The following is a 13,803-nucleotide window of genomic DNA, read 5'->3' as shown; positions in this document are numbered from 1 at the left end:
AAGCCGACAACTCGTGGCAATATTTTGCATATCCATCTCAAAAACAGTTATTTTGTTGTGTATTCTTGGAAAAACATATTAGAAAATACTTTTTGTAACATGATTCAACTACACTAATTTTTTTTTTTTGTTTTAGTTAAGATAAAAATATGTTTTGGAAAAACATTTTTAACAAAATATATAAACATGTTACAAGACATAATAACTATTATGTAAATTAACATGCTACAAAAACTAAAGTATATATTTTGGTAGAACTATCAGTTCTTTTTTCAGTGCAAAAATATTTTGACAAAAATATTAATTTCCTTCCTTCCAAATTTTTGTGTAAGAAAGTAAATTACAAATTAAATTTAAATATGAGCGATCAAAATGATTTATGTAAAAGAGGTAAAACTTTTAGAAAGGTAATATAAAGATCACATAATTTTAAAATTTTATTGAAGGGACTAATTTGAAGTCGATTAAAAGTTGACTTGAAATTAATTAAAATGTCAACGAAAAAAATGAATTTCACCAATAAGGAAATCATATTAGATATTTTTGACATGTATATCAATAACTAGGGTATCAATTTTTCAAGGCTCAATAGAATTATGTAGCCTAGTTGATCAAAGGATTCAAGCCCAATTAAGATTGAAGCAGTTGGAAAGTGCATGAAATCTAATGAGCAAAATACCACCTTCAGTCTAACTAAAGCATACAGTAAAATTGACCGACCCAAGCCCTTTTTCAGCCATTTGGTTGCCCAACCAACCTAGTGCTACTTTAGCATCAGTTCCCATGTCGAATGGCACGTCCACAAGCATAGTAAGGGATAAATATGCCATCTGAAAATTTAGGGTAAGGCCATATTTCCCCCAAATAGGTATCTGACTTCCTCCTAAACAGGTGATTTTACCATTAATGTTGCAAGTCCCATTTCTGCTTGCATACAACCTTAATGATGTACATATAATTAGCTCAATGTTATCCTATAAAAATGGACTTCCCCAAAATTTGAGAATATCCAAATCATGCTCAATCAATCCCCCATATTCTCCAACTCTATAAATAAGAGTTTAAGAAAGTCAATAGAGGAAACTCCATTCAACAGCTTCAACTTCATCTGACTTTCTTATTTCATTTCACTTAGGTAACTAATTTGCGGTACTTCTCTTTTTCATAGCACTCCGCACATTCCTTAAACTTTCCCTCACTTAACTTACTAATTTTCATATATCTTTAACCTATTCTTGCTCTAATATGCTAAGGTTATTACTAACTTAAGCATTAAATTATTAATCTCTAATTTGCAAGTTAGTCTCTCAAAATTTGGGAATCATCAATCAATCCTTTGATATGTTATGGTATTATTGGACTCCTATATGCATCATAAATGATTTTTTCTAATCAAATAAAATGAAGTAAATGACTGATAGCATCCTTTCAACTAACCGATACCAAGCAAACACTCCTACTTTGTGTCCTCTCTGAATGGGTTGTTAAAAAACACTACCTGAGAAAATGGTGTCAAATTTTGGTAGCTCTTTAACCTAATGCCATTCAATCCCTCTATTACTCAGCATTGACTTAAGAAGAAATTACATGCAATGTAAGAATGAACCAACATTAGGAGAGGCCTCCAACTTAGGTAACAAGAAGTCACCCTGCATAAGTAAGCTACATAAGAGAAAGTGACAACAAAATTTAGTTAATATCTGGTAATAAAAGAGATCCAACTCAAGTGCACATCTTTATTTAAAGCACTTCTATACACTATGAAAACATACTTGCTGATTGTATAACGTCTTCACAATTCAATTTATGTATAATTCTATCCCTACAATGGGACATCACAAGGAGAACTAGCGTATGGCCCTATATTTGTTCCACTTGCCCCGTGACTTGATGTGTACTTACATGGCCCTATGTCTGCCTTGCGGCTCCATAGGAGTTGCGGGTTTGTAAAACATTTCTGCTCCCTCCTATCTTCTTTCGGTTTAAAAAACCTCCGTTCCACCATTCTGCGGAACTTAATGGCGATAAACTCAGTACCAGAAATAGACGTGAGTATTATCATCAAGCATATTTGGTTATCAGCCACTTTTCAAGAATTAGCTCGCTTGTCTTTTAGAAAAAGGTTTCTGGCAGATTAGGAGTCTCTCGTTGCTGTTACTCTCAATCTCTACGATTCGTGCGTCCCATTTCAGCTGCGTTGTAAGAGGTCTTGCAAACTCAATAACAGGAGCACTGTCCCTCAGGATCACCCATCCCTGCATTCCCACGTTGATTAGCAAAAAGAAAGACTAGTACTAAGAAAACAAGACAAGAAACAAATACAATGACCAGTTCTCGAGTAATTAATTAAAACCAATAGGCAGAAAGAATTCGCAGAAGAATACTCTCCCTCAAGACATTTTACATAAATGATCAACCATTCGTAATAATTTAAGTTGCCTATACAACATTTGCCAGTAGGTGGGCAACTAGAAAATATCAATCAACAAGTGCACTCAGTTTCACTGTTAAAGGTATCAATCACCTGATATATTTTTTGGTTAAAAGGACATCAAATGATGTATCATTTCTACTTGGAGAGGATCTTGAAACCGCTAAGAAAAATGAGGGCTAATTACACTTAATCCTTGAAAATGTGAAATTACACTTCTCCAAAAAAGTTCAAAATTAAACTTTTACCCCTCCAAAAAAATTCACTGACTCTTTCGATTTGGGCTTAGATGAAAAATACTGACATTAGCTAAAAAAATGAAATAAATTTCTAATTTTATCACTCATTCAACATTCCCATATAATAATTTTGTCCTTAGGGGAAAATGTAATAATACCAACTCACTCCATATATATATATATATATATATATATATATATATTACATTTATTCCTTTATAAATACAAAAATTTCCCTAAAAAATATTAAATAAAGGGCAAAATTGATAATTTATGTAATTCTTTTTTTAGTAACGCCCGTATTTTTCGTCCAAACTCTAACGATTAGGGTCAGGTGTAATAAAAGCGAAATCCAATGATCAAAGCCTGAGGTGGAGAATCAAACCAACACCCTTGTTTCTTGTTCTATAAATTCTCGCTTCCTAGTTATTTTCAGGGGACTGGCAGCAGAGTTGACGCATCTTGGGATCTCATCTATCAGAACGGCCACCTAGAGCCCCCAGTAGTAACAATTGTCAGGGCAGGTAACCAAAAGTTATAATTGTTACGAGTGAGCACCTCAAATTTTAAACTGTAAACCAAACCAAGCACCAGATTTTGATTCTGACCCTCACATGAGAGCCTTTATTGCCAAATTGGCCGAAATTCCCCTCCTCAACAATTGCCCCTCTAAGGAGCAGAACCCATGCAGTTGGCCTTGATGCTAATTGTTGGATTGAGCACCTGTTGCTGTGCCAAAAACTATAGATGATAGACAGTATAACTCATAAATTAAACAGCTACCGGACAACTTTTGATTATAGCACCGCCACGAGAGCCATTATTGCCATACAAGCCAAAACATATCAACTAGACTTGGCAAACCATAACTCTTAACAGAAAGAGCAAACTGTGTTTCTGATCAGGCCTTGATTAGGTCAAACACTTGAAGTACAACGCCTCTTAAGAATATGGAAACATTTATATGTAGCCAAGAGTCAGGCACTCAAATTGAGTAAACCAGTCCCATTCTACTTAGACCTACCTTGTTTCTTCGAATGGTCGAACAAAGCTAATTTATTCAAAAATCTTAATTTTAAAACTATAAAATCTAACAATCTTTTGAAGTGTAGTAATTATCCAATTCATTTTTAGACAATTCCGGGGCACAGCTTATTCATCATTCTGTCCATGCCCTTCATATGTGAAGAATCATGTATTGTTTCATTGATCTTAAAAGAATGAACTTAATCAAGATACAAGTTTAGAACTTGCATTCAAACTTATACCTCTGGACGAAGTAAGCGATCTATCTCAGCAAACAAATCTATCAGTTGGCATCTTGGCTGCTCAGCAAATTCAAGAGAGAGAAGTCCTTCAGCATGAACCAGATCATATGTTCTTGGGTACGTCGGAAATGGTTCACACCTGCCAATAAAGGAGAGAGAGAGAGAGAAAATGTAAATGATAGAAGTACACTGCACTCATTTCAGTTTAGTCCTGTTTCAGTTTAGTCCAGATGCATATAACTCTTCACTAGTTAAACTTGGATAACCACGGACAGAACAGAAATGGTACAGGTAACTTGCTGGTGCGGATAGTTTTTCATCGAACCAAGCATGTTTTTAAGTGCTAGGTTCGTACTAACATCTTTTTCAATAGGAGATTGTTGCATCCAACTCTCAGTACTGTTTGTTTCTGAAAACATGGAAGACCTTTATCTCCATTTCTGCCTTTCTCAAAAGTATCATTTTTCTTTATTCACCTGGTGTGTTAATGAATAAGGTGAAAAAGCAAGCCACTGAATCTCTATATGCAACTTATAGCATAAGCTCAAACAATAAACATTTACAGATTCTTGGAGAAAATGGCAACTCGTGATAACTGAACCAAAAGAGAATAGGCGACCTTGCATATTGGGTGGTTTAGACTCTCTGAACCAGCACTCACTCATTTCAGTATGCAAAAGGAAAACTATGAGTAAAGTTCATAGAATTATGTAAGTGAAGTTTCAGGCAATTCGAGAAGTCAAATGATAAGGTATGGTGCTTCCAAGATCCGTGAATTCTAGAATTCAAATGGTAAGGTATGTTGTCTTAACTCTTCACAAAGGAGGGACGAAGGTTGTCCATGATACAGCATAGGATATTTGGACCGGCAGTATTTTAATCATTAATAAGATTGATAATTAGCAAAGAAAGTAACTGATACGAGCAATGCAATAATGCAAAACTTACCAGTCATGCAGCAGTCCGACAAACCCCCTGTCAAGTATTAAAGGTAGAGTACCACGTCCATTTGTAGGGACTACATTCATCACCCACACAGATTTCCTAGTTTCTAATAAGGCAGCATTGAAACCACCAAAATGAGCATTCATGTCCAACACATTCCTCAGCATATTATAAGGTGGTGAAGGATCCTCATCGCCAGGTCTCTTGGGATGGTCAGAAAATATAAGGGGTGAGAGCAGAGACCAATAATTCTGGACAGCAGATTTCCAGTTAATGGCATCCTCCGCAAACTCTTCCAAATGCAAACCTAACATGAAGAGAAAATAAGGTGATGCTAAGTAAAAAAGGCAATATGAGGGTCAAGCTTCAAGAGCTATCTAGGCTAAATTATACAGGGTAGCATGCTGCTCAAATCAACTACATTATACAGAAAAGGCAGTAAATTTAAGGTCTAATACCATAAATTCCAAGTTCTGCTGAGTTTAACGTAGCCTGTGAAGGCCATTTTCTCCTTTCTTCAATAGGAACCCATCGGGGGCTCTGAGTTGCTCCAATGCATGCTTGGAGTGGACGATAATATGGGGACTCAATGTCATGGCCCTTTCTGCAGAGAAAAGGGGAACTAGTTTTCCTGGAAATACAAACAAACAACTCCCTCTGGATTATGCATCACTTGCACATGCAACCATATGTGCATTTATATCATACAAGTAAACTGTAGTTCCGCAGTCCAAAACCAGAGAAAAAATTAAGAACATTTCATGAATACTGAGTCTTGGCAAAATGCATAGTCCTACTTGAAATGTCAAAGAGGCCATCCTTGACATCTTATTTTACTGTACAGCATTTATCTTAGCCATGAACAAAGCTGAAGTCAGCCAAAATCCTAAAATAGTGCTGCATAATGGAACACATTCTAAATCTTGCTCTAAGCACAAAAATGTTGTTTCATTAGAAGACAATGTTGTTTCTGCAAATACAAATAAATATAGGCGTTCATGGCAGGCTTACCGTGTTGAATAACACTTCTTCTTACTCGTCTTTTTCCACACAACAGTTTCATCTTGCTGTGGCAACAACTCCCAGCAGAGATTTTCTGCAAACGTGTGCACTGTATTCCATTTTTTGAGGTTACCGTTGTTGCGTTGGGAACGCTGAGAATTTACAAGAGGATCAGTCCACACAAAGTATCCACCAGGCCGTAACAAACGATCAACTTCAATCAAAAATATGCCATCTGCATCACAGGAGAAGGATCACTAAACTGTGCAAATATGTTCTCAATGATGTGATATTCCTCTGTAACCTCTAAAACAGAACGAAAGCATCACATTTCCAATTAGGTAAGAATTACAAATTGGTCCTAAGCAGGTTCCAATACTTGGTTGTAACTTGTATAAGTTTATAAGGTATTTACTAATTTTGGCTCCCACAGATGTCACATGCAAATCATATTGTCTTTGTGAAGCATGCCATGTCTAGTATAGTTACTTTGGTGGTTTATATTAGGGGTGGCAATATGTGTGGAAACCCATTGTTCAAACCCAAACCATCTAGTTTTGGATTGGGTTGAGTTTAAAATTTTCTAATATGGTTCAATATGGATTTGTTTAAATAAATTTAAATAGATTATGGGTCCTATATGAGTTCTAATAGGTTCTTCATGTTTAATTTTCTATTAGTTTACCAAAAGTAATTGTAGTAATATAATAGAATTGATGAAAGATATTAGTATAAATTATAATCATGAGTTCATTATGGTCCTATATGGATTTGTGGTGATGGGTTTTAAGTGGGTTGACGATGGGTTCTACATAGGTTGGTGATGGATTTTAAGTGGAGTAGTGATATATATGGGTTGGTGATGGGTCTTAAGTAAGTTCTTTAGAATTGATTAAGTTATACTATATATTACTAACTACTTTTACATCTCTAAGCTTTCTCATTTTTATGAGAAACAAAATTTTCAAAATTTATTTAGTAAATTATTATTTTTTAACTTAATGAGAAATAAATTAAAGGAAAGTGAAAACTTTTATAAAATAGTAAAAACTTGCAATTCATATGTGACCATTTAAAATTCTTTGTTTTTTTAATAAAGTGACAGTATACAATTATATTATAAATTTCAATGAACATATCAAATATCAATATCTAACAATTTATAATGAACTAACATGTACTATTATTATTGCTATTGAAAATTCACAATTCAATTTTAGAAAGAATCATGGAGAAATTGATTGCACAACCATTCATCTCATGATTTGTTCCGAAAAATGCGGTACATTTTAATACTTTAAAAGCTTTTCATTGTATATTTAGCAAATGAATCTTTAATGTAACCCTGATTACTTTCCATAAACAATGAATAATACAAATTTAATCGTATTATATTATATTACAATTCGTATTAAAAATATTGTCATTTATTATTATTATTTGAAATTTTAAATTTTGTATTTATTAAATATAAAAAAACAGGTATTATCGACCCAACCCGACCCATTTGCAACCCGTTTATTCAAACTCATTTTAAACCCAACCCGTTTGGACCCCATCCAACCCGCCCCATTTGCCACCCCTAGTTTATATTGATGACATCTTGATCTCTACACTGATGTTGGGGGCATAAATGAGACCAAGGCGTATTTGAGCAACATCATGTTATCCAAGACTTAGGATGTCCCAAGTAATTTTTGGGCATTGAGCTTCCTCATCGCAAACATGATTTCACACTATCCCAGTGGAAATGTGCTCTTGATTTACATCAAGAGACTGATCTACTTTGTAGTAAATATTAATTCCAATGGCTTTCAGCCATGACTTCGTAAATGATTGGTGTTGATTATTTGCAGCCCAAGACAAAGAAGAGACAATTCAAAGTGAAGTTAATGCATTTGACAATAACTAGTCCTATCTCCTTTACAGTAGAAGCGGTTAGTTAGTTATGTAGAAGTTATGATTATTCACTTGAAAGCTGTCCTTGAGATCCTAAAATATATTAGTAGCGCTTTTAGTAATGGTTTCCTATTCAGTAAACACGGACAATTGAAATAGAAGCTGACTCAGATGCAGACTGTTATGGTTTCTAGAGATTACGAAAAACCTACCTTTGAACATTGCACCTAGGTTGGTGGCAATCTGGTGACTTGCTAGCAAAAAGCACACCAATCATTGCTAGATCCTGTGCTAAACCTAATACAAAAACTCTGTTAAACATACTTAGCTAGATGAGGAATCAACCTACTGGGAGAGAGGTTTCACGTACAATGGCCATGGCTTATCGACTTCAGCAATCAGGGAGCTTTGTAGTACCTCATCTAACCAATGAGTGAGCTAAGGATATAAAAGTTGATTATCACTTCATTCGTGAAGCTGAGATGAACCAGGGAATTAGCATCCTGTTGACTCCCTCCACCCTCAGAACAAACAGCAGATGTTTGACTAAAGTTTTCATGATACAAACAATTTAAACTTTTGCGATAACAAACTGAGCATGGTTGATATATATTCTCCAACTTGATGAAGAGTTTTACAAGATTTGTGTATATTTTCCTTATTTACTTTTATTATTTTTGGTAGTCAGATTAATCATATCTATACCATAACAAGTAGCAGAAAAATTTATTAAAGCTTTAAGAACCATACAATCGCTAAGCATGGTTGACATATATGCTTCATCCTGAGTTGGAGTATTAGAAGAACATTTTTTGTATTGCTTATTTACTTTTGTTATTCTTGGAACGGATACCACATTTTGGCCTCAAATCATATTATTTAAATTTGAGGCCCCCATGGAGGTCTCCTCTTATTCCTCATTGAACAGAGAAAAACACCAGGTACTATAAGCTAAGCTCGTAAAACATAGAAAAAAGACTAGTCTTTTTTTTCTACGGTGTGTTCTGTGCTTTTTCCACTGATATAACTTCCCTCCCTTTAAAATATACATTGTTCAACAATCTATATCCAAGACTTTTAAGTAGAGATTATGGTTCTGATTATGATTCTAATAGTTTGATCATGAGAAGGCCAATCTATTAGTAGAAGTTTATTTTGCTGCAACAGTTAACATTGACTGAAGAAATGGCCAACTATTGTGGTTATGAGTATCAAGTAAACCAAATATACATGAAATTAGGAGGTTCATAGGACTATTATCTTCAGCTGTGGTCATAGATAATGAAAACAGGGCTTAATAATGTGGTGATTGTAAAAGAATTATGTTCGATCAGATTTTCCCAATTTAATTGTAGATTTTTTTTTTCCAATTATACTTGATCTCGTTGTATCCTCAAAGAACATTTCATTATTACACAGGCCTCTAATTTCTTTAAAAACTACTAAGAGGTCTGAATAATTTGACCTCAAAATAGTAATATTACATTCCATCTTACACAATTAAATAAAAACAAAACATATATAATGTAGCCTATACTTCATAATTTGGAAAGAAATTATAATTTTACCCAAAATAGTACATATTACACCAGTATAATAATAATAGCAACACCAACAGCGAAGTCTACACTTAAACTTTAGAGGAAAGAAAAAAAAAACACAAAAACACAAACAAAATAAAAACAAATGAATCAGAACCACTAGTAAAAGGTTATGAAGGTTCAACATTTCCATCCTCCCAAACACCAAAAGAGAACTTAGACAAACTAAGAAAATTATAGTGCATTAAAATCACAGGAGAAAATATTAGCCAAAATTTTAACATCCATATCAGATCCTCTTCTAGGCCTTTCTCTTCTTTTCATCATTGGATGCCAATTACCCTGTTTCCAAATCATTTTTTCCTTATCCTGACCCCGGTTAAGCCAAGTTATATTGCTAGTATGATAAAAGAAGCTCCATTACCCATCTTCTTACCTTCATTAATTCTTTCTCTCTGTGACAGACAGTACGGTAGGTTTAAGCTTTGACCATCTTACCTCCACATTCGTTCCAAAGTTTACATATCAATCTTCCATGTTGATCTTAAAACTTATGAAAGGAGATCGGTTTTACATACGCTATACTTCCCAAGTATATGGCTTAATCCTTTTCTAAGAAAAAAAATGGAGCATGAGGAAATGCGCCTCTCAAATTGATTAAGCACATGTTCTTCAAAACCAAAGGTCTATAATGTACGGTGAAAGAGCTCTAGTAAATATATGTTCATGCATAAGAGTGACAGTTCAATATATCACTCCTTAAAACCCACGGGTTCAACTATAATTGAATTTTTTCAATTATAACTTCATATTGTCTCTACTTGATCTTTGATAGTGATTCCTTAACAAATATATAAATCTTGTCAAACCTTTTAGAGCACAATTGCCTCTGCAAATTATCGGACATTAAAGGTTTAATAGGAATTACTCTCCAATATTTTGTATTTTTCTAACTTCTGCTGAGGTAACTTATTTAGCATTTCCTCTTCAACCATTCATGAAGACAGATGCAACAGAAGAAGAAACATAAAGGGAAACAATGAAATAGCAGAATAATACCTTTTGTATCCCAATCAACATGACATCTTGCGCAGTGTATCATATCAAATGAGAGAGATGGGTATGGCAGCTGCTTTGAAATAAATGAACCGATCATTGCTGGAAGACCTCTTTCTAAAGTTAGTTGAACTTGACTGCCTGATGCCTCATAGTTTGCCAAGCACATGGTCAATAGTTGGTTTGAAGATAAATGCGCACCAAAACTACCATATCCACATTCTATGTCCAGGATAGTGCGTACCTGGAAGGGAAACAAAATCATATGTACTTATTTTCCAGAATCCCTAAAGAGATGTTTTGTAGAATACAAAACCAATAAAATGTTTCAACATTAGATAGATACAACATTCTCCAGCTAGGGTAAAACACAAAATGGTAGATACAAATGACGTATAGACTAAATAGAATTGTGAATTTGAGTCATCACTTCAAGGATGTGATACTTCTAAGATAATTGAGTAAAATGTCGAGGATAAAAATAATTTTGGACAGAGATTCAAGCACTCATTGTTGAGGTTTATCCTTTTCCATATAAATTATATAAACTGTGAAGAATATCGAAGATGAAAATGTCAGTAGTTTCACGCTTTCTTTGTATTTTTTATGTTGATTGTACCCAGACGTGTCAGTCAAGCTGGCGCACAGCTGGCTAGTTGTTTAGGAAGTTAGCATTTCCATTCCAGTTTCTTCCTCGCCTGAACGCAGCTATTTAAAGCAGAACTCCACCATGCAAGGGTGTGAGCTTTCAGAAATTAATTAACTTTTCTCCCCCAATGATTATCTGTGTTGTTTTGTTCCACATTCTCAACATAAATCTTCTTTTTCTTTTTTTCGTTTGTCCTCTTTCTCGGTGTGGAGCCAATGTAGTTGAGGTTTATCCTACATGAGCCGTGCTAAAAAAATCATATGAAGAATACTAATGAACAGAATGAATAAAATTCTGGTAGATATATCTGATTTCAAAACTATCTTGACCTATGCTTTCCATTTTCTCTTTTACTGCCTGAAAAATCTGTGTACATCCAAGCATATGCAACAGGAATTAGGAACCAAGGGACTTGGAACAGTCAACTAGGGTATTGTCATTCATATGTACATAGGCATAAAGAGAGACCGGCAGTTAGGGTAAATCATGCAAAGAAAATATGGTAATTTGTACTTACTCCAGCTTGTATAAAGTAGGACTCATTTCTTAGGCCAATAATTTCTGCAATTTGATGCGAGTAGTCTTCAACATCAAAAGTAGAAGATACTGAACGGAAGGAGATTTGATCTTCATCCAACATCATCATCCTGTAGTTACAAGACATTTGAAGAAGTATATCAGATGGCAGACCCAATACCAAATTTCTTTTTGACTAAAAAACCCAGCTCTTCCACTCACCTTTTGGTCAAACTTCCAGAAGACAGTACCTCCTGTGCCGTAATATTAACATTTGCATACCAGATGACATCTCTTCCAGTCGGCCACCTAAGGGGAATCCTATAATTGACAGGTGGGAGAACCAAACAGTTTTGCTTCGACCTGTGTCCACAATGGCGGGCGTAGTCTTCGCCATCAGAAAATCCCAGAGCAAGATTTCCTGATACGTTGAAGCATGGAACATAGTTTTCCGACTCCTCAGAACAGTACTCCAATTCTCTCAACCTTGAAGAACCAATAGAGAGCTCCCCAATCTCATACAGGTCAGAGACCAGTTGCTCCTGAAGCCGCCTATATCCATGGACTATTTGTCCTCTTGACATTGATGTTACAGAAAGTGTCCACCAGAAGGAACCAATAAGAGCAAGAATTACAATTACAGCTAAACTGAATTTGAGCAAACAGAGTGTCACTTTATGCAGACTCCTTGGAGCCCTGGGGCCAAAGGGATCAGAGATGAAACCATGATCGCCCAAACTGTGGTTCGAAGACAAATTATTGGTGAAAAGAAAACGAAAAGGATATTTCGAAGATAAATATGTACTGACAGCTCCATTTGTTCGATCCTTCTCTATCCTTTCTTTCATCTGACAGTCTTCCGAAAAATCATGAATGGTCCCTGAGAATCGCCCTCCACCACCTGATACACCCCGAAGAAGAGGCCTTGACATTTTTACCTGCAGAACAACAAATCATAAAACAGCATAAGAACCAATCTCAGAGGCCTTCATTAGAAAATAGCCAAACTTTGATTAGAATAGCAACTGGATGCCCCTGGAATAGCTCTGTTCTAAAATCTTATACTAGAACCCATAACCTCGAAAATAAAGTGCATCCGTGATTTTTGCATTAACAAATAGACATCAACTCAGAAAGAGGAAGCTGTTCAGTGAATATGTAACTTGAACCAAACTAGAAATTGGAAATCATGAACCAATCAAGATAGAATAACAAATGATCAGATAAATTCAGGAAAACATAACTAAAATGCAAGTGTGAGCAAGAATGATGAGTTCTTTTGTCTTCTTGAAAACAGTAGGGATGAGTTAACGACTCAGCCACCAAGCAATACCAGAAATGCAACCTGAAATCAAACTGAACTCACAGTTCAGCTCAATAACCGCCGCAGAAAACCATAGCACAACCCAGAAATGGATACCTCAAAAGGAATTGCATTTAGATCAATAGCTTACGAAACTCACTGAAAATACTGAAGGCGTCTCTGGACAAATGAATCTAAAAAACAGCAAAACATGCGACAGCTGTCGCAGAAACAACAGTATCACTGGCAGTGTGTACCTCAAACGATGCAAATTTCTCTTAAGAAACCGAGGCGAATGAATAACCCCTCGATTTCAGCCTATCCTACTACGTCTGTTCATGAATTCTTAGTAACCCCAGATTTCTCTCTTCTCAGCTCCATTTATCATCCCCTGATTTCAGAAACGCACTTCATCCCGAATCCTTCTCAAAGCAGTACCTCTCTTGGCCGGCTTCAAGCTATTCTTGAGAGAACGCGAGCAAGAAAACCACATTTACAGAGAGAGTAGTGGATATACCGGTGTAATATCTCATATATATGCATACAGATACTGGGAGCTTCAACAGCCTGCGCTGCGGAGTCGATCCAATCTCAGCACTCAGCAGGAGTCTCTCGTGAAAGACTCTGGCCTTTGTCCTATTCACATAACTTGACGACAAGATAATGCATCACATAAAGAATGATTATAGGTTTTGAATTCATAATTTTACAATAGATCATGCAAATGTTGATTATACTTCAAAATTTCGAAAGTATCCTTCCTCCTCAATGAAGAAATTAAAAAATTATTCAACAGTCGCAACAAGTAACTCTACGAAAAGTAGTTGTTATGAGATTAAAAGCTACAATCGCAGTTTTTATTAAAATATGATTTTGATTAATTTTAATTACAAATGTGGCTATTGAAAAGAGCTAAACGAGATCAAAAGTTATATTTTCAATGGAAACGCAGAT

The 13,803-nt window shown here is 35.2% G+C and overlaps 1 protein-coding gene across 2 annotated transcripts; it reads right to left on the bottom strand.

Moving 5' to 3' along the window:
* Positions 1–1,677: 1,677 nt before the first annotated feature.
* LOC105179089 (putative pectin methyltransferase QUA2) lies at positions 1,678–13,577 on the bottom strand. 2 transcript variants are annotated; one of them, XM_011102683.3, is made up of 9 exons: positions 13,010–13,577; positions 11,769–12,484; positions 11,548–11,677; positions 10,385–10,625; positions 5,895–6,120; positions 5,342–5,514; positions 4,887–5,190; positions 3,939–4,077; positions 1,678–2,255 (listed from the first exon to the last, which is right to left on the bottom strand). In XM_011102683.3, the coding sequence occupies exons 2-9, from the start codon at positions 12,476–12,478 to the stop codon at positions 2,097–2,099; spliced, it is 2,082 nt and encodes a 693-aa protein (XP_011100985.1). In that variant the 5' UTR covers positions 12,479–12,484; positions 13,010–13,577; the 3' UTR covers positions 1,678–2,096. The 2 variants fall into 2 exon arrangements, with proteins under 2 accessions (XP_011100985.1, XP_011100984.1); XM_011102682.3 differs by having other exon boundaries at positions 13,107–13,574.
* Between the last annotated feature and the right edge of the window lie 226 nt (positions 13,578–13,803).

Source organism: Sesamum indicum, linkage group LG7 (genome assembly GCF_026168435.1).
Source record: "Sesamum indicum cultivar Baizhima isolate 11 linkage group LG7, ASM2616843v1, whole genome shotgun sequence".
Classification (NCBI taxonomy): Eukaryota; Viridiplantae; Streptophyta; class Magnoliopsida; order Lamiales; family Pedaliaceae; genus Sesamum; species Sesamum indicum.
The sequence above is the reverse complement of the archived record's forward strand: the minus strand, read 5'-3'. Positions and strand labels throughout refer to the sequence as shown.

Excerpts from the sequence above, each read along its gene's own strand:
- LOC105179089 (XM_011102683.3), bottom strand. The coding sequence starts at position 12,478 with ATGTCAAGGCCTCTTCTTCGGGGTGTATCAGGTGGTGGAGGGCGATTC. Across the intron at positions 4,078-4,886 it reads GTCGGACTGCTGCATGACTG|GTGTGAACCATTTCCGACGT; the intron begins GTAAGTTTTGCA and ends CTTTATTGGCAG. Across the intron at positions 2,256-3,938 it reads ATCGCTTACTTCGTCCAGAG|GGATGGGTGATCCTGAGGGA; the intron begins GTATAAGTTTGA and ends GTGGGAATGCAG.